The sequence below is a fragment of the Polypterus senegalus genome, chromosome 1 (assembly GCF_016835505.1).
Source record: "Polypterus senegalus isolate Bchr_013 chromosome 1, ASM1683550v1, whole genome shotgun sequence".
Classification (NCBI taxonomy): domain Eukaryota; kingdom Metazoa; phylum Chordata; class Cladistia; order Polypteriformes; family Polypteridae; genus Polypterus; species Polypterus senegalus.
Window position 1 is genome coordinate 89,176,258 of NC_053154.1, and position 22,752 is coordinate 89,199,009.

Consider the following 22,752-nt stretch of genomic DNA (forward strand, 5'->3'; position numbering starts at 1 on the left):
GTCACATGGTTAAAATCTCCAGAGATTAGCACAAGCGCCTCGGGGTGCTGTGTTTGTAGTTTAGTAACAGCGGAGTGAATGATGTCACACACTATCTTCACGTCCGCGCGAGGAGGGATGTAAACAATAACAACGATGTATCAGCTTTTCATATGGCAAACAATTTCCTGGACTCTACTAGGTTACAGAAAAAGTTACATTATTACAATAATAAGAAAAATTCAAAGCTATTTACACTTACCAGCATGTCACTGGATCCTGCCTGCATGTATTTATCAAGTAATTCCAGGATTGTAAGCCAAAGTGTAGCAAATGTTTTTAAAGATACCAGTGGGGACAACTGCTGTAAAAAAACCTGAAAAGACACATACATACATTTTATTATATATATATACACTCACCTAAAGGATTATTAGGAACACCTGTTCAATTTCTCATTAATGCAATTATCTAATCAACCAATCACATGGCAGTTGCTTCAATGCATTTAGGGGTGTGGTCCTGATCAAGACAATCTCCTGAACTGAATGTCAGAATGGGAAAGAAAGGTGATTTAAGCAATTTTGAGCGTGGCATGGTTGTTGGTGCCAGACGGGCCGGTCTGAGTATTTCACAATCTGCTCAGGTTGGGATTTTCATGCACAACCATTTCTAGGGTTTACAAAGAATGGTGTGAAAGGGGAAAAACATCCAGTATGCGGCAGTCCTGTGGGCGAAAATGCCTTGTTGATGCTAGAGGTCGGAGGAGAATGGGCCGACTGATTCAAGCTGATAGAAGAGCAACTTTGACTGAAATTACCACTCGTTACAACCGAGGTATGCAGCAAAGCATTTGTGAAGCCACAACACGCACAACCTTCAGGCGGATGGGCTACAACAGCAGAAGACCCCACCGGTACCACTCATCTCCACTACGAATAGGAAAAAGAGGCTACAATTTGCACGAGCTCACCAAAATTGGACAGTTGAAGACTGGAAAAATGTTGCCTGGTCTGATGAGTCTCGATTTCTGTTGAGACATTCAAATGGTAGAGTCAGAATTTGGCGTAAACAGAATGAGAACATGGATCCATCATGCCTTGTTACCACTGTGCAGGCTGGTAGTGGTGGTGTAATGGTGTGGGGGATGTTTTCTTGGCACATTTTAGGCCCCTTACTGCCAATTGGACATCGTTTAAATGCCACGGGCTACCTGAGCATTGTTTCTGACCATGTCCATCCCTTCATGACCACCATGTACCCATCCTCTGATGGCTTCTTCCAGCAGGATAATGCACCATGTCACAAAGCTCTAATCATTTCAAATTGGTTTCTTGAAACTTGACTATGGGTTCACTGTACTAAAAAGGCCCCCACAGTCACCAGATCCCAACCCAAGGCACAACAAAATACCCAGATATTACACTCATACACCCACACACGCCCAGTTTAGAGTCGCGAATCAACTTGACCACCGATTTTCAGAAGGAGGGGGAATAAAAGATGCTGAGAACATGGAGAAAAACAGAATATGTCAACAGTGGAATTCAGCACTGTTGCCCCACAGCTGTAAGAAATATTTTCTGGAAAATTTGTTTTTCACTCACTATTGTAAATTGACCTAAATTTGAAGTACATTAACATTTTTTTCAATTCTTTTCATGAAAAACATTAATCTGAGTTTAGCCTTTCATTTTTAGCTTTTTGAGGAGCCATGATTTTCCCCAAATAATTTGTTTTTAAGGTAACAGTGTGCAAAAATTGGAGCATGAAAAGCCTGAAGCAGTGACCTTACCGGTAACAAAATTGCACTCTCAATAGTAAGTTCTTCTTCTTCTTAAACATCTCTCAAGGGGCTTTTCTTAATATTTATGGCTTAGCTTACACACTGTAATGCAATGCTCTTATTGCCTCTCTCACAACCACAGGATAATAACGAGCAGCTGACTCTGCAAGCCCGGTTGCTTGGTTGATTCATGCCACACTCTGTGAACAAGTATACCTGAGCTGCTGTGAAGCCACATCAACACTAGAGATCCATTGCACCCCAGCTACTTACTCAAGGTCAGTACACCTTTTCATACAGCTAAACCGTATATTTTAATAAATAAATAAATAAAATAAAGTGGAGCTATAGACAGCCACACTTCTTGATAAGATTTTTAAACCGGCATACCCCATGAAGCCTCTTAACATGTTGTTCTCTCTCTTGGTTGGACTACAGCAACTATCTTTACAAGCAATAACATAAAGACCTCATGTTGGGCTGTGACTGAGAAGGGGAGAAGATGAACATGATTAGTTACATTTTAGTTTTAGACACAATTTAATGTCCTTTTATTTTGGTGTTTTTAATTTTGCTGAGGATTTGGGTTTAACTTCATGGCCATTATACCAGAATATTCAGAAACATAAAGAAAAGTCCATATTTGCTGATTATTTCAGATTATCACAGAAAGACACTACACCCCCTTTTCAAATGTTAATACCAAAGCACATTAGATATATTATTTTCCTTCATGAAGTGCCTACTGTGTGTCAAAAACAACATTTATTTATGTAGCACATTTTGATACAAACGTTGATCAAATCACTTTACAAGATGTCAAAGAGAAAGTGAAAAGAAAAAAACAATTAAGATTAGGTAATAATAATAAAGAATAAATCACAAAAAAAAGGTAAGGTCAGATGGAGGGAAGACAGAACAAACAAAAAAACTCCAGCTAGGCTGGAGAAAAAACAAAATCTGTAAGGGTTCCAAGGCCAAAAGACCTCCCAGACTCCATTGATCAAACATTAGATCATACCATTTATCACCATTATTTTTTGCGTGCTAGACTTTAAGTAAGAAACTTTTCCAACATAAACATATTTTATTATACAGTGAATCCGGAAAGTACTCACAGCGCATCACTTTTTCCACATTTTGCTATGTTACAGCCTTATTCCAAAATGGATTAAATTCATTTTTTTCCCTCAGAATTCTACACACAACACTGCATAATGACAACGTGAAAAAAGTTTACTTGAGGTTTTTGAAAATTTATTAAAAATAAAAAAAAAACGAAAAATCACACGTACATAAGTATACACAGCCTTTGACATGAAGCTCAAAATTGAGCTGAGGTGCATCCTGTTTCCCCCGATCATCCTTGAGATGTTTCTGCAGATTAATTGGAGTCCACCTGTGGTAAATTCAGTTGATTGGACATGATTTGGAAAGGCACACACCTGTCTATACGAGGTCCCACAGTCCACAGTTAATGCCAGAGCACAAGCCAAGCTTGAAGTCAAAGGAATTCTCTGTAGACCTCCGAGACAGGATTGTCTCGATACACAAATTTGGGGAAGGTTACAGAAAAATTTCTGCTGCTTTGAAGGTCCCAATGAGCACAGTGGCCTCCATCATCCGTAAGTGGAAGAAGTTCGAAACCACCAGGACTCTTCCTAGAGCTGGCCAGCCATCTAAACCTCGCGATCGGGGGAGAAGGGCCTTAGTCAGGGAGGTGACCAAGAACCCGATGGTCACTCTGTCAGAGCTCCAGAGGTCCTCTGTGGAGAGAGGAGAACCTTTCAGAAGGACAACCATCTCTGCAGCAATCCACCAATCAGGCCTGTATGGTAGAGTGGCCAGATGGAAGTCACTCCTTAGTAAAAGGCACATGGCAGCCCGCCTGGAGTTTGCCAAAAGGCACCTGAAGGACTCTCAGACCATGAGAAACAAAATTCTCTGGTGTGATGAGACAAAGATTGAACTCTTTGGTGTGAATGCCAGGCATCACGTTTGGAGGAAACCAGGCACCGCTCATCACCAGGCCAATACCCATCCCTGCAGTGAAGCATGGCGATGGCAGCATCATGCTGTGGGAATGTTTTTGAGCGGCAGGAACTGGACGACTAGTCAGGATAAAGGGAAAGATGACTGCAGCAATGTACAGAGACACCTTGGATGAAAACCTGCTCCAGAGCACTCTTGACCTCAGACTGGGGCAATGGTTCATCTTTCAGCAGTGCAACGACCCTAAGCGCACAGCCAAGATATCAAAGGAGTGGCTTCAGGACAACACTGTGAATGTTCTTGAGTGGCCCAGCCAGACTTGAATCCGATTGAACATCTCTGGAGAGATCTTAAAATGGCTGTGCACCGACACTTCCCATCCAACCTGATGGAGCTTGAGAGGTGCTGTAAAGAGGAATGGGCGAAACTGGCCAAGGATAGGTGTGCCAAGCTTGTGGCATCATATTCAAAAAGACTTGAGGCTGTAATTGCTGCCAAAGGTGCATTGACAAAGTATTGAGCAAAGGCTGTGAATACTTATATACATGTGATTTCGCAGTTCTTTTATTTTTAATAAATTTGCAAAAACCTCAAGTAAACTTTTTTCACGTTGTCATTATGGGGTGTTGTGTGTAGAATTCTGAGGAGAAAAATGAATTTAATCCATTTTGGAATAAGGCTGTAACATACCAAAATGTGGAAAAAGTGATGCGCTGTGAATACTTTCCGGATGCACTGTACATACACACACAGTCACACAAAATCATTTTGGAGTGTATTAAGATCTCTCAGTAACAAAGAGAAAGGAAAAATAATTATAGCCTTTTGCTTTCCAGGTATTTTCAGCTTTAGCAAAAACTTTTATTTTAGGTATATCTCCTGCCTTCTGGTACTGGAAGAAATGGGTAAATATAAAGAAAACCAAATCAAACAGAAAAATGACACTACACCCTTTCAAAATAGATCCTTAAATATGCAAAGCTAATAAAACTGTACAAAAATGCATCCCTCAAAAACTGCCCCCAAAAAAGCATCAAAGATCCAGTATATTTGGCGAGATGTCACTCTGTAGTCTTTTCAATATGGACACATTATTTGCTCATTAAAATACATTTTCTGTTAATTCAATGAGATTATTACAGTTGTCTTTTAAAGATGCTTCATAGTTTCTCAATAAGGGTTCATTCAAAAAAATTAGTAAACAGAAAAAAATATATATCAACCTAGTATTCTGTCTTTTCAGTAGAGCCTATGCCAGTAGAGCACTTGCAAGATAGAGTACCAAGGATGCCAGTCCATGTGGGCACTAACTACAACTCACATACACATAAATACCATTTCTAAAAGTCACCTGAAAAGAGCAGCATGTACAAATGAGAACACTGAAATACCAGTTAAATATATGTACTCAATAACCTACATTTTCTGTATCAATAAATAAGTAAACAAAATAAATAATTTATTTTAAAATGTTTAGTTTTATTATGCAACATAACTTGTGTTTACACATTACCTCTTACTTTAAAACATCTCTCATGTGTAACAGAGCTGAAGTTAGTTTTTGACCTGACATGGAGTGCACAGCAATCACTATCAGAAGTCATATCCTCAAAGCTGATTGTCCTTGCAGCTGTTAAGCACTGCGTCTGGGATCTGGATTTAACAGATCTGTGTAGACCTTTTGGCTTTTTTCTTGCAACACTCCCGTACAAACCAAGTTTTGTGGAGTGCTTGTGATATTGCACACAAAATGCACACAATGGCCACTCTTTGTCATAAAATCCTGTAACTTCTTCAAAGTTGCCATTGGCCACTTTGTATCCTCCCTTGTTTCTTTATCGCTCTTCCATCCAGTTTGGAGGGGCATCCTGATCAAGGGAGGGTTCTAGTAGTACAAAACACTTTCCACTAATTAATTGTGGGCATTATTGTGCAGACAAAAAAAAACCCAAAAACAATCACTGAGTTGGATCTTCATAATGTATACAAATATTTTTGGGTGGAGTATTCCTTTAAGTAGTCTATTTATTCTAACCAAGATACCAGAATTTCAGAAATACACTGGCATATTTTATGATTTAAACCAGCCTTAAAACAAGTCCCTTTATTTACTTTGACAATTAAATTTGATATGTTTGCATGTTAAACTTGATCATGGCTTGATGTTAAACTTGATCAGTTGATGTTCTGCAATTTAGTTGTTTTGCTGATGCATAACAATCATTAAAAATGTTCCTATAAAACTAAGGTAAATTCTGGGACAAGGTGCACTAAATTTCTGGCCATGTTCATTTTATATTGGAAAAAAAATCGCAATCTGTTAGAACTAGGATTACTGAACACAAAAGCTTTGTTAGTTGTCGCTCAGTTACATATCCAGTTTCTAGGCCCTGTATTGATAAACATTTCATTAAACAAATTAAAATTCAATTTTCGGAAGTTGTCCAGCAACCAATAAGGGGCAGAAAATTTGTATACAGTTCTTCAGAGAGATGCTAATTAGATTTTCAAATGTAAAACAGTTGACCCATACAGGCTTGATGAACAATATAATTTGTCCAGTTTCTTATAAACTGTAAGTTCCATTTGTGTTAATTACTAGTTTCCCATTCACTCTTTGAAGTGTGCTTGGCTACAAGAACCTTTATCCTGTTCCTTTGGACTATATTCTTCACTTTGTTCCAGGTCAGAACAATGCTAATTTAACTTCTGTTACTATTTTTACGCATTGGTGTACTCTAGTTTCATGAATATATCTTTTATACAAGTTGTGTAACTTATTTTGTAATATACAGTATGTATAGAAAAAGAATCACTCCCTTTTAAATTATTCACATTTTGTTGCTTTACAGCATAAAATGAAAACACACACAGAAATATTTTTTCTGCTTTATTTACTCAATGGAAGCTATAACATCCAAGTCAAAGATATAATAGCAACAGTTTAGAAATATAATAAATAAAAAGCAAGAATTACTGAGATGTATAAAGGATCAATGAAATAAAGGATCAAACAAACAATACTTGTAAACTCAGTCCAGTGTAAGTAATCACCTTGTCCATAGCACATCAAGGTATTTGGCTTCCACCTGTGATCACCTGTAACCATTGTGACTAGTTTAGCATAAAAGCAGCTATTCCTGCAGCATTCCAGTGCTTGGTAGTGAAAGTAATCAATTGACCAAGGGTTACAAGTCACTTTCAAAAGATCTCAGGAATAAAGTTGTGGACAGGTATGAGTCAGGAGAAGGATACAAAAAGATTTCAAAAGCTTTATCGATCCCTATGAGCACAATAATGCCCACAATTAATTAGTGGAAAGTGTTTTGTACTACTAAAACCCTCCCTTGATCAGGATGCCCCTCCAAACTGGATGGAAGAGCGATAAAGAAACAGGGGAGGATACAAAGTGGCCAATGGCAACTTTGAAGAAGTTACAGGATTTTATGACAAAGAGTGGCCATTGTGTGCATTTTGTGTGCAATATCACAAGCACTCCACAAAACGTAGTTTGTACGGAAGTGTTGCAAGAAAAAAGCCACTCTTGAAAAAAGGCTAAATTAAGTCTTGTTTATAGCTTTGCCAAAAAGCACCTTGAAGTTTCCGATGCCAAGTGAAAAAAATGTGTTATGGTCAGATGAGACCAAAATCAAACTATTTACCCCAACACTAAATGGTACACCTGACAGAAAGCCAATACAGCCTACTATCCAAAACACACCATACCTACAGCAAAGCATAGAGGTGGTAGCATCCTACTGTGGTGGTGTCTCTCTGCATCAGGAACTGGGGAACTTCTTAGAGTAGAAGGAAAATGGATGGGGAAATATACTGTCAAATTCTTCAAGACAATGCCCACTGCCAGAAAAGTTGAAGATGGGAAGGAAGTTCACCTTTCAACATGACAGTGACCCAAAGCATCCAGCAAAACTGACCACACAGTAGCTGAAGGACAAAAAATTGAATGTCCTTGCATGACCTAGTCAGAGTCCAGACTTAAATCCTATTGAAAATCCTATTGAGGTTTGCAGTCCATCAACAGTCACCATTCAATTTTACTGAGCTTAGACAGTTCTGTAAAGACAAATGGGCAAATATTGTTCAGTCTAGATGTGCAGAGTTGGTGCAGAAGTATCATAACAGACTCAAGGCTACAATTAAACCAAAATGCGGTTCCACAAATTACTGACACATTTGGGGAGATGGAGAAGATCCTTTATCAATTTAAACTTTTATAATATTTTTCATTCATTTTCTGAACTGTTGCTATTATAACTTAACTGGGGGAATACAGGGTTGCATTGAGCGTAAAAAGCTGAAAAAATGTTTTTTTTTATGTTTCTATTTTAGGTTGAAATGCAACAAAATGTGAATATTTTAAAAGGATTCTTTTCTATACCCACCATATAAGTGATAATCCCTCAAATCTGTATATTATATTGAAAGTTAAGTTGAGGTAGGATCATAAATTTATATCTTCCTCTGAATTTATATAATTCTATATGTTTAATTTAACATCTTTTCCATAAGTATTGTTACTTTGTAACTTTTCATATAAACATTGCTTTCCTGTATTCATTATGTTTTTAAGCTTTTTGCTCTGAAGAAGGAAATTTTAAGTTTTGATACACATTGGAAAGAAACACACCTTCTAATCTTCAACATTTATTTAATGTAATATGCTCACCTATAAAATCTAACACATTAGAGATCTTGTTATCGTTGGACACAAAAAGCATTTGACATGGTTGAATGGGACTAACTATTCACCACATTGCACACATTTGGATTTGGCACAAACATATGTGCATGGATCAAACTACTCTATACCAGAAGACTCTGTTTGTATTAAACACATTATTTCAAACAACTTCAAATCAGAATGTAGTACTTGACAAGGATACCCCCTATCACCATTGCTCTTTGTAATTGCCACTGAGCCATTGGACTTTCACTTTCAAAATTTATCAGAAAAAGGGGATTACCAGAGGACTTAAACAGAAAATATCACTACAGTATATGCAGATGATGTTACTGTATGTATCAGGCCTACAAACAGAATTTCAAAATATATCTTCACTCAAAATTAATTTGAATAAAACTGTGCTAGAGTGTTCACTGGAAAAGGCACACTAATATTAGGCTGGACACCTTCCTATTTATTTTAGCAGATCAGTTCAAATACACAGGGGTAAACATCGAAAGTAATACAAAGATCTTTTTCAACAAAATTGTGCTAGCTGCTTGGAAAAAATGAAATAAAAGATTACCCCCATCTCACATTAGCAAGGGAGAATCATTACTGTTCTGATTAATATCCTTTCCAAGCTTCTATTTCAGAGCATCCCCATATACATTAACAAATCATTCTTTAACCTCCATAGCATTACACTTCTTAAAAAAATATGTACAAATGCATTGCATTGTATGGCTTGAAAATTTATATTTTTATTAAATCTCATTTCTACTGAAAAACATGCAAAATACTAAAAGTACAAAGTCAGAACTGTGGAAAGGATAATAATACATATAGTAATAATGATGAATGATGATAAGAATATGAACATTACAAAGCCTATGTATGAGCGACTTGAGCATCACTTTCAGATTCACCAGAATCTATTTTGGTTTCATTGACCATTTCAATTTCACTGCCTGAAGACAGATTCACCTCGTCATCACTGCTGATGAGAGGCACTTCTTATGAGACGCCAGTTTGAGGCTAGGAGAGGATGTGTCTAAATCATTGCCCAGGTAATGCTTAGGCCTGACGCATATGCAGGACAAATCTAACGATTGCCACTGACTTTACAGCACAAGTGATTGTCAGGTCTAATGCTAAGGAGGTTAAGAAATTAGAATCAATTATTACCTCATTTATTTGTAATTCAAGTCATCCATGCATCCAAAGGGCAACTCTACAATGACCTAAAGAAGAAGGGGGCATGGCACTACCTAACTTTCAATTTTATTACTGTGCAGCAAATATACAAGTTATTAAGACTTGGACATTGACATAAACTGATGAACATTGTGACTTGCACCCCAAAACACGAGGCTGAGTCTCAGTACTTTAACAAAACCAGCTTTATTCAACTTGAAACAGGAACAGCAGGGTTCTTTATTGTAGTGGAAGCTTCCACTCTCCTATACACAGACACAGCAAACGGCAACAGTCAGGGCCAGGTCAGTGGCCAAGTTATACTGTTGCCAGCATTTATAATGTCCCTTGCATCACCCATCGACGACAGGGCCGTATAGCGCGATCTCGATCAGCTCGTAGTTATTTCTGCAGTGCTCTGCTGCTGCACTGCAAACCTGTGGTTGCCTCAGAATAAGAATATGCACAAGCCTTGTATGCAATACAAATAAAATCTTGCTGTACTTTTTTATATGTCCTTCTTTGTGCCCTAGTAAATACAAATTATTGTCAGTATGATGTGCAATTGGATTAACAGTAATCACTCAGAATATAGAGCCAATGCAGTAAGCAATTTAAGACAGAATCACTTTTTTTCACTCTCAAGCCTACACAGTATTTAACGACAGGAAAACATTCGGGATTAAAAACACAGATTTGTATATACAGTATATCATGTTTTTTGCAGCTAATAAACAATTACACTTCAAATTTAACTTCTCATCAACACAATTTTTCTATTACTTTCATATCAGAAACTTTGCTGAAAGGAACCTTCCCAATTTTCCATACCACACACCCATTTCTATTCAGGAGGCAACATTCATCAGTCTTTAAGACTCAGACAGCATCTAAACAACATATAAAAACATTTTAAAGTCTCTTCAAACATCCTAGGTTACGTTGGGGAAAGGATCTTTCACTTAACATCCCTGAAAAGGAGTGAAAGGCAGCCATGCATAGAATACATTCCAGCCCCATATGCTCAAAGTATTCCGTCATCCAACTTAAAATTTTTTATCGACCACATCTATCTCATTTAAAATTGTCCAAAATGTTTCCTGGGCAAGATCCAACCTGCGAGAACGTTGTACTCAAGCTTCAGCTTCACTAGGCCACATGTTTTGGGTATGTGCCAAATTAACATCATTCTGGACAAAACTTTTTAAATGTCTATCAGACAGCCTTAGAGTCACAATCACTTCAAACCCATTAACAGTTGTGTTTGGTGTACTCCCAGATGGGCCTAGAGTGGAGAAGGAAAAACAAACTGTAGTTGCCTTTACCTCTCTACTAGCATGTAGACTTATCTTGTTCAATTGGAAGAATCCCACCCTACCTCTTTTAAGTCAATGGGTAACTGAAATTCTATATTAATTGAAATTGGAAAAAAATAAAATCTCATTTAGAAGATCTGTCCGAAACTTTTTAAAAATATGTCAAGATCTAATTAATCAAACTTTAGAATAAGCATATCGGGGAAAAAGGACATTCTCCTTTCTTTGCCATTTTTAAAGATTGGCTCTTGTTCTAGTCACTCTTCGCTTTCTCTTGGGCATGGGTTGGATTACAGTTTGTTATGTTTGACAAGATTGTATGGATAGTTGTTTTCTTCAAATAAATTTAAAATATTGCTATATTCATAAAGGAAAGAAAAGCAGACAGTCTGTGCAGACCTTGAATTGAGAATATGACAACACTGCTCTTTGGCCGAGTTCACAGGTGTGGACTGTTTTTTATTTTGAATGCCATGATATAAACAATACCTTATTAGCTGCCCATTGGATACCTCAAAAATAATAAAAACAAGTCAGCCATCCAACTACCTGCCTCTTGCCTGTTTTACTTTGCTCACTATTCTCACCTTGTTTTACGAAGTAGCCCATAGTCCTCTTTATCTTAAATCAATCTGCCTGTGCCTCTCTGCCAGCAACACACGATATGACTCCAACTGTGCTTAGCAAACAGGAGCAATGTAACAGTGCCTTAAGCGCTTCATAATTATCAGATGCACAAGTGGGAAAAATAAGTAATAGTATTAATAATAAAGTGGCAAAATGCAGTGCCTGCTCATATGGCTCATAAGGATTTGAACCTCGTTTTTGGGGCTGTTTTTATAGCTTGCTGTCCTGAGATAGACATTTGTACCCTCACATCAGAGCTAAACTGAAAGAAAAAAAAAGCAGTGCACATGCTCAGGATTTTGATGGCTCTTCTATATAAATAAAGTTTCCTAAGGATTTTTTTTTTTTTGATGCTGGTGTTTGTTCTTTCTGTGGCCACCATTGCAGCCATTGCCGTAATAATAAAGCCCAAAAAAGCATAAACAAGCATACATTGTAACATGCACAAACATTAATCTAAGCTCAAATATATAAAAAATGCACTTGGTTTTTACTTTGAATATTTTTTATCTGCTTTGACATCCCTGGTATTCTGTGCATATTTATTAAAGAAAAAGTAGTCAATAATTTTGTATAATGCATAGAACAAGCATTAGCATACAATATATAAACTACAAAAAATAATAGAAAAACAACTTCCATTTACCTTGCAGAGTAATGTGCAAGCTTTAATTCTGGTTTCATCCATTCCTCTAATGTCACCTGGACTAATATTTTCTAGCAGTTTTTTAAGCAATGGAAGCAAAACCTGAAAAAAATTAGTCTGTGATTAGAATTTTATTTTAATACAAATAAAACCATCCTTAATACCAATAAATGCTACATTTTTTAGTTTATGATAAATAGCAAATTCAAACATTTTAGAACTGCAAAAACTAGGGCTTAACAGTATTCAGTATGACTCTATTCTTTGGAATTTTTTTTACAGGCTTTGTTCCCCTAATTATATATATATATATAAACACACAAACTCTGGCTTGCTATCAGTAATAGCTGCCTTATATGTGGTGTGAAGACAGACCTGTCCAGAAGTACCACAGTTTTACATTTAAAAGCATTAACATTTGAATACAGTAGGTCCAGCTTGTCATGTCCACAAAAGGCACATGTCATTGAGAAGTCTGTTCCATCTGCAGTAAAGTTGCCTGGTTGAAAACACCTGTGTTCAGAATAGTGTTTGGCATTCAGAATGACTCATCTTTAGAATGTTCACAATGGAGTGAATCATATCTTATGCCAAGTTTAAAAATAACTATAAAGACGATGCTCCTTGTGGGTAACGTGGACAAATTCAGGCTGCATTTCAAAGTCTAGATTGCACATATCTGCTTGCTTTCTTTTTTTAAAATATCTTATTCACACAAGTATCCAGAACCTCTCCTGTTCTTCCCCCACTCCATCAGATTATCAGACGTAACCCCAGCATTAAATAGTATCTGAATCCAAAATGCCACAATACCCTAACTCTCCATGATATGTTACATAAGAAATTTGACAAACAAGAGACCATTCAGTCCATCAAGCCCATTCGTTTAGCTAATAGCTAAGCAGACACTGTATCTTGTCCAGATTCTTCTTAAAAGTTCAAGATTTCTGCTTCAACTCATGGTAGTTTGTTCCAGAGTCCCACAACTCTTTGTGTAAAGAAGTGCTTCCTGGCTATTGTCTTAAATGCACTTTCCTTTTAATTTCCACTGATTTCCTTGAGTACATGATTCACCCTTAAACTGATATTTTGTTATTTGTTACAATGTATTAATCCCTGATGTTGCTGGTTTTACTTTTTCAATACACTTGAAGACTTCAAAAACCTGGATCAGGTCCCCACGGAGTCTACTCTGCTTGACACTAAACAGGTTTAATTTTTAGAGTCTGTCAAACTAAGAAATGCCCTCAAGTCCTGGCATACACCAACAACTCCGCTCCATGTGTAACATTCTCCTCTTATCTGTACTCTTTGTCTCCTGCCAGTTAACAAACTGAGATCCAGTTTTATAGATTACCTCAGATGTGTGCAGCTTTTAGTTTCTGAATTAACACTTGGTGTGGGACTATATTAAATGTTTTCTAAAAGTCTAGGTTAACTATGTCATATAGTTTGTTTTTGTTTCTCTTTCTGCTTTCCTCAAGTTGTAAGTGCTTCTTTTGGTGTAAATTTCAAAGATTACCTCTAATTTTACCATTTTGTGATCTAGAAAGGAGTCACTATGTGTTGGGCTTGTGACAAACTGGGTGAAAAAACAGTCATTTGCTATTAATGTTATATTATGGCCAGTTTTGAATAATTTCCACCATATGTTTATCCAGATCTTTATCCTTGCCATCCTTAGACAAATTGTTCCTCTGACACACTGTGAGATATCATAACTTCTTTGGTGGTAGTGATTGTAATGCTACCAGCACAGAACAGGAATATTTATTATATTCCACTTTATATTCATAAAAGTCTCTTGTATCCACAGATGTTGTTAATGCAAAGTAGCCTTTTAATCCTCAGTTCTCACCATTTGACATCTCTCAAATTCACAGCTCTGGATAAGATGCAGGGCACATCTCAGGGGAGAGGGAGTTAGCTGAATAAACCCTGGATAAACAGCAACTGGGATTGGACCATAAACTTTTGGGAATAAGAAAGTAGATTCCCTCTAAGCTTAATAAGGTCATTCAATGTACTGGTAAGAGGGTCTTTTACAACCACTACCATGACTGAGGCACATGCAAGGCATAAAATAGACTTTAGGTTGCATGGTATAAATTTCCAGATCTTGACTTGCTTTCACTTTGGCATATAAGAATGATTAATATTAATATTTTGTACATTGATATTAAATTGGAATAACTTCTCTGGTTTGGTAGTTAGGTCAGCGCATCAGGAAGAGGACTCTCCAATAGAACTGGGATCGAAGAAGGGTACAGAATAAAGTCTGGGCTTTATATCTCAAATATTGTTAAAGGTCAGAATAAAACAGAATTAGGCATGTTATTGGTACACATTAAAAATAATCATCCCAGTTAGCAGAAAGTATGTGTTTGGAGGCAAAGTTTCCCCAAAAGCCTCTTCATGGTAAAACAAGAGGGAAAAACAAGGAGGTAGCTGAAAGCAATGATGGGCAGAATTACAAAACAAAAGCATGGCACTGGTTGATGATTAGAAGATGATTACTTTCTGCTGTACACAGGGAGTGTGACACAAACTTGCTTCTTAGTGAGCAGTGGGGATGACCAGTGCAACCATTATGAGAACTGATCCCAGACGCACATGTGGTGTTTGTACACCGTTTTCAACCCCCCAACTTATCTGATCTTTGTGTTTGTGCAGATTTATTTATGAACTACCACTTTTATTTTACTATGGCTGTCACATACAAGTAAGAATTAATAACACATAATGTTTGAATGTTGAAAATGAAATTGAAATGTTTCAATTTCTACTCCAATCTCCCAGTTACACATTAGTGGCAGCTCACTCTATGGCCCGCACTATGCTAAAAAGACAGAGAATGTATCAATTAAATAAATTTAAATTAAATACATTTAAACAGTATGAGACTGACTGACATGGAGTATGCAACAGTAAGCACATACAGCGCATCCAGAAAGTATTCACAGCGCATCACTTTATCCACATTTTGTTATGTTACAGCCTTATTCCAAAATGGATTCAATTAATTTTTTTCCTATCCTTGGCCAGTTTCGCCCATTCCTCTTTGCAGCACCTCTCAAGTTCCAATCAGGATGGATGAGAAGCGTCGGTGCACAGCCATTTTAAGATCTCTCCAGAGATGTTCAATCGGATTCAAGTCTGGGCTCTGGCTGGGCCACTCAAGGACATTCACAGAGTTGTCCTGAAGCCACTCCTTTGATATCTTGGCTGTATGCTTAGGGTCGTTGTCCTGCTGAAAGATGAACCGTCGCCCCAGTCTGAGGTCAAGAGCACGCTGGAGCAGGTTTTCATCCAGGATGTCTCTGTACATTGCTGCAGTCATCTTTCCCTTTATCCTGACTAGTCTCCCAGTTCCTGCTGCTGAAAAACATCCCCGCAGCATGATGCTGCCACCACCATGCTTCACTGTAGGGATGGTATTGGCCTGGTGATGAGCGGTGTCTGGTTTCCTCCAAACACGACACCTGGCATTCACACCAAAGAGTTCAATCTTTGTCTCATCAGACCATGGTCTGAGAGTACTTCAGCTGCCTTTTGGCAAACTCCAGGCGGGCTGCCATGTGCCTTTTACTAAAGAGTAGCTTCCGTCTGGCCACTCTACCAATACAGGCATGATTGGTGGATTGCTGCAGAGATGGTTGTCCTTCTGGAAGGTTCTCCTCTCTCCACAGAGGACCTCTGGAGCTCTGACAGAGTGACCATCGGGTTCTTGGTCACCTCCCTGACTAAGGCCCTTCTCCCCCGAATGCTCAGTTTAGATGGCCAGCCTGCTCTAGGAAGAGTCCTGGTGGTTTCGATCTTCTTCCACTTACGGATGATGGAGGCTACTTTGCTCATTGGGACATTCAAAGCAGCAAAAATTTTTCTGTAACCTTCCCCAGATTTGAGCAGAATTTTCAACTGTGGGACCTTATATAGGCTGGTGTGTGCCTTTCCAAATCATGTCCAATCAACTGTATTTACCACAGGTGGACTCCAATTAAGTTGCAGAAACATCTCAAGGATGTTCAGGGGAAACAGGATGCACCTCAGCTCAATTTTGAGCATCATGGCAAATGCTGTGAATACTTATGTATATGTGCTTTCTCAATTTTTTTATTTTTAATAAATTTGCAAAAATCTCAAGTAAACTTTTTTCACGTTGTCATGATGGGGTGTCGTGTGTAGAAGTCTGAGGGAAAAAATGAATGTAATCAATTTTGGAATAAGGCTGTATCATAACAAAATGTGGAAAAAGTGATGCGCTGTGAATAATTTCCGGATGCACTGTAGGTGGGTGACATACTATATCAATGAAGTTAAAAACAGTATAAAAATAACAGTTTTGCCATTCTAAATACTGACTGGATTTGAAACATGGCAGTGGCTATTCATCAAGCTTGACAGTTCCTCCAGGGCTCTAATTTTCAAATTACTAAGGTGCACATTCCAAAGTAATGCTTGGCATGTACTAATTTAATGTCTTTCCATTTTTGTTCAGTTCAATTTCAGACAGTTTTTAATTTTTGTTTTTAGTTTGTGTCTCAAATACATTCTGATGCTGTTGCAAAGGTGTAAAAAAGATGGCACAGAAAATGGTATTTAAGACCTTTAAAATGTACTGTATCATTACAATGGGGAATATGCAACACTTGTATTGATTATGCGAGAAATAGATGAAGAAAAGCACCACAAATACATTTGTATGTCAGCATTTAAGTTTGATGATTTGCTTAACCACATCAAACCAGTCATCAAACATCGAAGCATGCACACTGATCCTGTAGGATCTGCAAAGCGCACTGCTGTCAGATGTTGATAGTAAATAGAAATTCTGACGTCACGTTCCAACTTGAACAAACTGCAGCCCCAGATTATTTTCTAGTACTGCAACTCGCGCACGCATCGTGTTAATTCCTGAGGACATGCTCAGAGATCTCTTAACATGAACGCTGGGAACGTGTGACAGCCATGATGTGTGTGAAGTATAAACCGGTACTTAGTCGAGTAGCTGTGTGTTTACTTTTTGTGATCTCCAGTCATCAAGACAGATAGGCTGATGCTCTCAAAACTTGACACTTTTACTTTAGTAAATGTAATGACAATGCAGCTACTGTAAATGCATTATATGTAAAAAAATAATTACATGTTATGGACGAAACACTAGCACAGTGGTGGCGAACCTATGGCAAGCACCCTCTCTGTGGGCATGTATGCCGTCGCCCCAGCACAGAGTTCATTACTGGGGAATGGGGAAGACCTGCGTGAAACACTTGAGAAGATAGAAGGGATGACAAAGGTCAGCACAGTTAGTTCTGAAAATGAAATTCTTAAAGTGTGGAATTCTCTGCCAAATGATTTTAAGTCAATGAAAGCACTTGGGACTGATTTCCTTACTTTGTTTGGATCATCTTATGTTTGTGAGCAGCTGTTTTCAGCTTTGAATTATATCAAATCTGTCACCAGAAACAGACTAACAGATGACCTTAGTGCTGCATGTGTTGCTCTCAAACTTATAAAGTATGAGCCAAGGTTAGACAAATTATCAGCATGCACACAAGAGCAAAAATCACATTAATTGTTCAAAAGCATGTCAAATGCAAAATTTTACCTTTCAATAAAAAGTTGTTTGTATTATTGAAATCTCTGTTATTGTGCTTTTCTTTTAAGACAAAAGATGTTAATGTATGAGTTGTTTTTCTAAACTAAAACCTCAGTATTCAGGTTAAATTGCCGTGTTGGCACTTTGCGATAAATAAGTGGGTTTTGGGTTGCAGTTTGGGCACTCTGTCTCTAAAGGTTTTGCCATCACTGCACTAGCAACATCATTACTACATCATTATATACTGTAGATGTGAAGCAGTGCAGCATGTTTGACTGCTTCAAGAAAGATACATAATCCGTGCAGCCTCCCAGCACAAATATAGCTGGAATAAGACTGAAAATGTGACTTGACGATGTCTAGACAGTCAAGGTAACACTTGTTATTGTTATAAAAGTAACTCTGTAGTTATTCACTGAGGACATACAAAGTGAGCACTGGTTTTAACTCGTCAGTGGATACCAGACACCCACGTCCACCCCATTCTCCATCTCTTAAACAAGGAAAAATGACAAAGGAAAAATGATGAAGAAAAAAAAACAGCAGAATGCCACAGGGCCATTGCAAAGTGTATTGTGATAGATTTACAGCTCTTTACCACAGTGGAGTTTAATTGGTTTAGGTATGCCTAGCAAAGCATAAATAGCTAACTTCTTGGTGGTTTCTGCTAGGTTGGGGTAAATTGAGCTGTCCTGACAACAAGGGATAAATTAATTTGTAACCATAATAAGTGTACCCCTTTAAAACCTGGGTTACATGGTGGTAATAGCAATATTCATGTAACTAAAATTAAACTATGCAATTTTATTTAGAATACTTTAAACTTCAAAGTAAATGCTTGTATTTATGTAAACTTATTTTTTTGGTTTGAATGGTAGCTAATGAGGGTGCAGGCCAGAGGTGAAGAATTAAAGAAAAAAAGGGAATCAGGGAATAATGGTGTAAGCAAAAAAAACTGTATCTAACCTTTTACGGTGATAAATGTGTTTATTTATTACTTCAAGTAGAAGTTTATTTAACAAAGAACTGATTCCAGCACAGAGTTAACTGACAGGAGATAAATTTTGGACATGCTGGTGGTAGGACATACTGTGTTGAGAATGCTAAATAGGTGAGCTGTGGGGCGCCGTCCGTGAAAGCCTGAACAAAGAAGACGTTGGTGGGCCCTGGAATTTGTTGTCACTGTCAGATGTTGTATCACAGCAGACTTGATACTTGCCACAACAGACATCAGTATCAGCTTGCTTCTGCTGGGAATGAGCGATTTCTGTATGCTCCGTTAGTCAGCCGGAGTCCGACACCAACGCTGCAATCTCAAGCAAGTACCAGGCCAGCAATGTTTGTGTGTCTGGTACTATTTACATGACCCTTTTTTTCCCCACTTGCTTAGGTTTAATAAAGGGATTTTACTTTTTTTTTTCTTTAAGCTTTCAGAGAAAGAATTGTTAGGTAAACCCTAAAATTATTTTACAGGACTTAAATATACTGAATTTATATTCTGGTATGAGATGTGGGATGTATATATGTAAATTGCAGTTAAACTAAACTATTGAAAACTTGTGCATTTTTGGTAATACCTGGTTTAGCCATAAAGGGAAAAAGAGGACAGCTATTTATCATGTGGATAAAATATTATTAAACATGGTTTAGTAACACAGGGTGCAATTCATGTACAATTATGTAAATTATAACTGGTAAAAATACTAGATTATCTTTTTTTGTCATAGTACAAGTTCAGTAGATTATAAACTTTAGATTATTAATTAGTTCATCAGATTATTAACAGAGGTTTGTTCATTAAAAGATAGTGCTGACTATAACAAGAAAGTTATGTTTAGATTTGTTATTTAAAAAAAAACTGAACTCTGGTCAGCTCCCTCTGTAAAAGCTGAGGGATGGAACATAAACAATGCAAAAACAAACAAAATTAGTTACCTCCATTCTAAAAATTTTTTTATGTATTTTAACTGTAGGGAAATGACGACAGCCTTTAAGCCCAGTTACCACCCCCCTTAAAGGGACACATTATCTCATCACATAATGGAGAGCAGTATTGATAAGTATCGGTATCGATACAATCCTAATGATACCCTCACTATTCAGACCATGATTTATACAGTTGTTAATAATGGGTGTTTTTCAGTAATTAAAACAAATGTGTGCCTTAAGCTTAAACAGTGTTTTCTACAGTGTTCAAAATTCACTTAAGAGTCTGTGTCAAGTATTACAATGTCTCAATTAACAAAAAGCTACGACAGGAGAGTGGGCCAACAGACAAGTGCTAAACATTGTGTGACAAGCATGTTACAGTATGTTGTAAGCCTTGCAAACCTGCAGCTCATCCCGCAGAGGGCAAGTTAACAGTGTGCTTGTTTCTCATTGAAATACTGTCCAAAAGGGAGTTTTTCAAAGGGAATTTGTGTTACTGAGAAAACCTTAAAAAAATGGATCTTTTAAACACTAATTAGAAGCAGAAATGAAGACTGCTATGTGCATTCTTACCGAGGAGAAGTTCTGAGTATGCTAAAAACAACTTTTTAACATTTTAAGGACCCAGCAAGTCCATAAATGGTTTTCATAGTAATTAAATTTAAACAAGGTCATTTAAAATGATTGAATTGTTTGATTTGAAAAGTTAATAATGAACCACTCACACTGTTCCATTCTATTCAAACTAGTGTGGTGCTGAGGTGTCACCAATTGCAGGGCTGCGTTTAGGTCCTAACTTGGGTTCGGTGTGTGGTGGGTGTGTGGGGCAATGAGCTATATCAGTACACACTCCCAACCACCTTATCCTCATGGTATATGAAGGCGTTTGTCAAGTTTTGATTAAATTCTTGAAACCTTTAAAAACAAAATCTGGCCTTTTTTATGGAAAATGCTGTTTGGCATGCGTACCACTAAGACAAGCATTAAACATGTAATTTGCACAGACATCTGCAAGATACGAGCTGATCAGCAGACCACATTGCTTAACCATGAACACACAAAGGAAAGTCGGTATAGATAAAATTTAAGGGGAAAAAAACCATCACTCTATCCAGTAACTATCTAACACATGTCAGCAAGCTGCTACAGTATGTATATGCACCACCATGCCTAAAATGATAAATTAGAAAACTCAGTTAAAAAAAGAAAGAAGTGTGGCATAACAGGCAAATGCACACTATCTATTCTTCTTGTATGTGATTTTACAGTGAAGCTGTATTGATAAGATAAATGATAAATTATACTAAATTAACTAATATACAACTCACTTTTCAAGAACTATCACCAGGAATTCCTAACTTTAGTCTGGTGAGTCAACAAAGCACATCAAAGAATGGTAGAACAGTAGTTACTAGTAGAGCACAAGGTCTTTCAAAAGTACTTTTTACTTCCAGTACCAAAAGTACCAAGCTGCTGCCACCTTACCATTTTAGAATTTGTGTTTTTCTATACATTTTCAGAACCAGTATACTACACAACCTCATTTCAGAGACACAAGACACATTTTTCTTCTCTTATTTACTGGGGAACAGCTGTAGTTAATATATTGATTAGCATGCATTTACCCCATTTAACATCAACAGTATTTGTTTATGCAGCAATTCATACTTGATTAAAGTAGTTGTATTTTTGCTTTTTCAAAAGTGCTGCAAAATACCTTTTGTAATGCCTTATACTGTACCACAAATATACTACCATCAAAAATGTTAGCTTAATGCACCATATCCATTTTCTCTGTGTTTGCCATACTGACACCACATTATGTTTAGGCGTTAGCAACTCTTAGAAAACAGTATCTTAATCTTTTGGCTCTTGCCTTATGTACATGTATACAGTGATCCCTCGCTATATCACGCTTCGACTTTCGCGGCTTCACTCTATCTTGATTTTTTTCTCATACACGCTTAAGTCACTACGCATGCGCTTTCTGAGAACTTTTATCTAAGCCCTACGATGGCTCCTAAACGTGCTGCTTTTTCTAAGTCTTCTGACAGTAAAACTAAGGGCTGGACTAAGATGCTTACTATCCAGGAGAAGGTGAAACTCTTGGATATGATTAAAGATGGCAATACCCTACAAAAGCCTCCTCACGCATATGAAAAGACAGCGCCAGCAACTGCCTATCAAGATGTTCTTCAGCCACGCACCCAGACACGCACTGCCTACTACTAGTACTCCTTCAGCGGAAGAAGACAACAACGCACCTGCTGAAGATACAGCACCAACCTCTGAAGACTCTCCTACTGAGGTCGTGCCTTCATAGGTTAGTGGTTGTGTGTAAGAACTGTGTGTGTTTGTGTGCAATTAAATGTACAGTACAATAATCTACTATATAAAAGCATTCGGGATTGTCCTTCCTTCCTGTGAGTGCAAAGCGTAGCGGTATTACACTTATTACAGACTTACTACTTGCGGCTTGAGGTACGAAGCAACACGATGTGAGCAGAGTTCTGGTGCTCTCATTGTTCCCTTGCTTTTATGCGCGATGCGCTGGAAAAATAGACAAAATTATGTCTCTGGAAATAATTAATGTTGATGGAGTACAAATGCCTCACCACGTAGTAAATATCAGGGGAGATGGTGCTTGCTTATTCTCATCTATAGCTTATTTAGAGCATGAAACTCCGTCTTTAGTGGTACAGATTCGGACTGACATTGTACGACTTGATGTACACATGGAGCGCACAAAAATTGAGGATAAAAGTCGGTCGCCTTAAAAGGCGAGTGCGCCTAGTAATATGATATTTGTAACGTCTAATATGTCTTATTTTCTCTTATTCTGTCTAATATATTGGGTAATACGAGTGTAATCGTGACTAAAGGGGGTTATTTCATGTCTAGAGGGCTCTAATGTTAAAAAACTTATTTAGAAGGTCGTAAACAGGTTTTCTATACTCTAACTGCGAAAATATTCGATTTATAAATAAAGAATCCTAC

The 22,752-nt window shown here is 37.5% G+C and overlaps 1 protein-coding gene across 1 annotated transcript in view; it reads right to left on the bottom strand.

Annotated features, from left to right (window-relative positions):
* LOC120525736 (Golgi-specific brefeldin A-resistance guanine nucleotide exchange factor 1-like) overlaps positions 1-22,752 on the bottom strand; it is a 235,662-nt gene that overhangs the window by 15,462 nt on the left and 197,448 nt on the right. Inside the window, exons 35-36 of the mRNA XM_039748336.1 lie at positions 12,228-12,329; positions 242-355 (exon numbers count right to left, since the gene is read on the bottom strand). Coding sequence (XP_039604270.1) covers positions 242-355; positions 12,228-12,329 — 216 coding nt within the window. The remainder of the gene's footprint in view (positions 1-241; positions 356-12,227; positions 12,330-22,752) is intronic.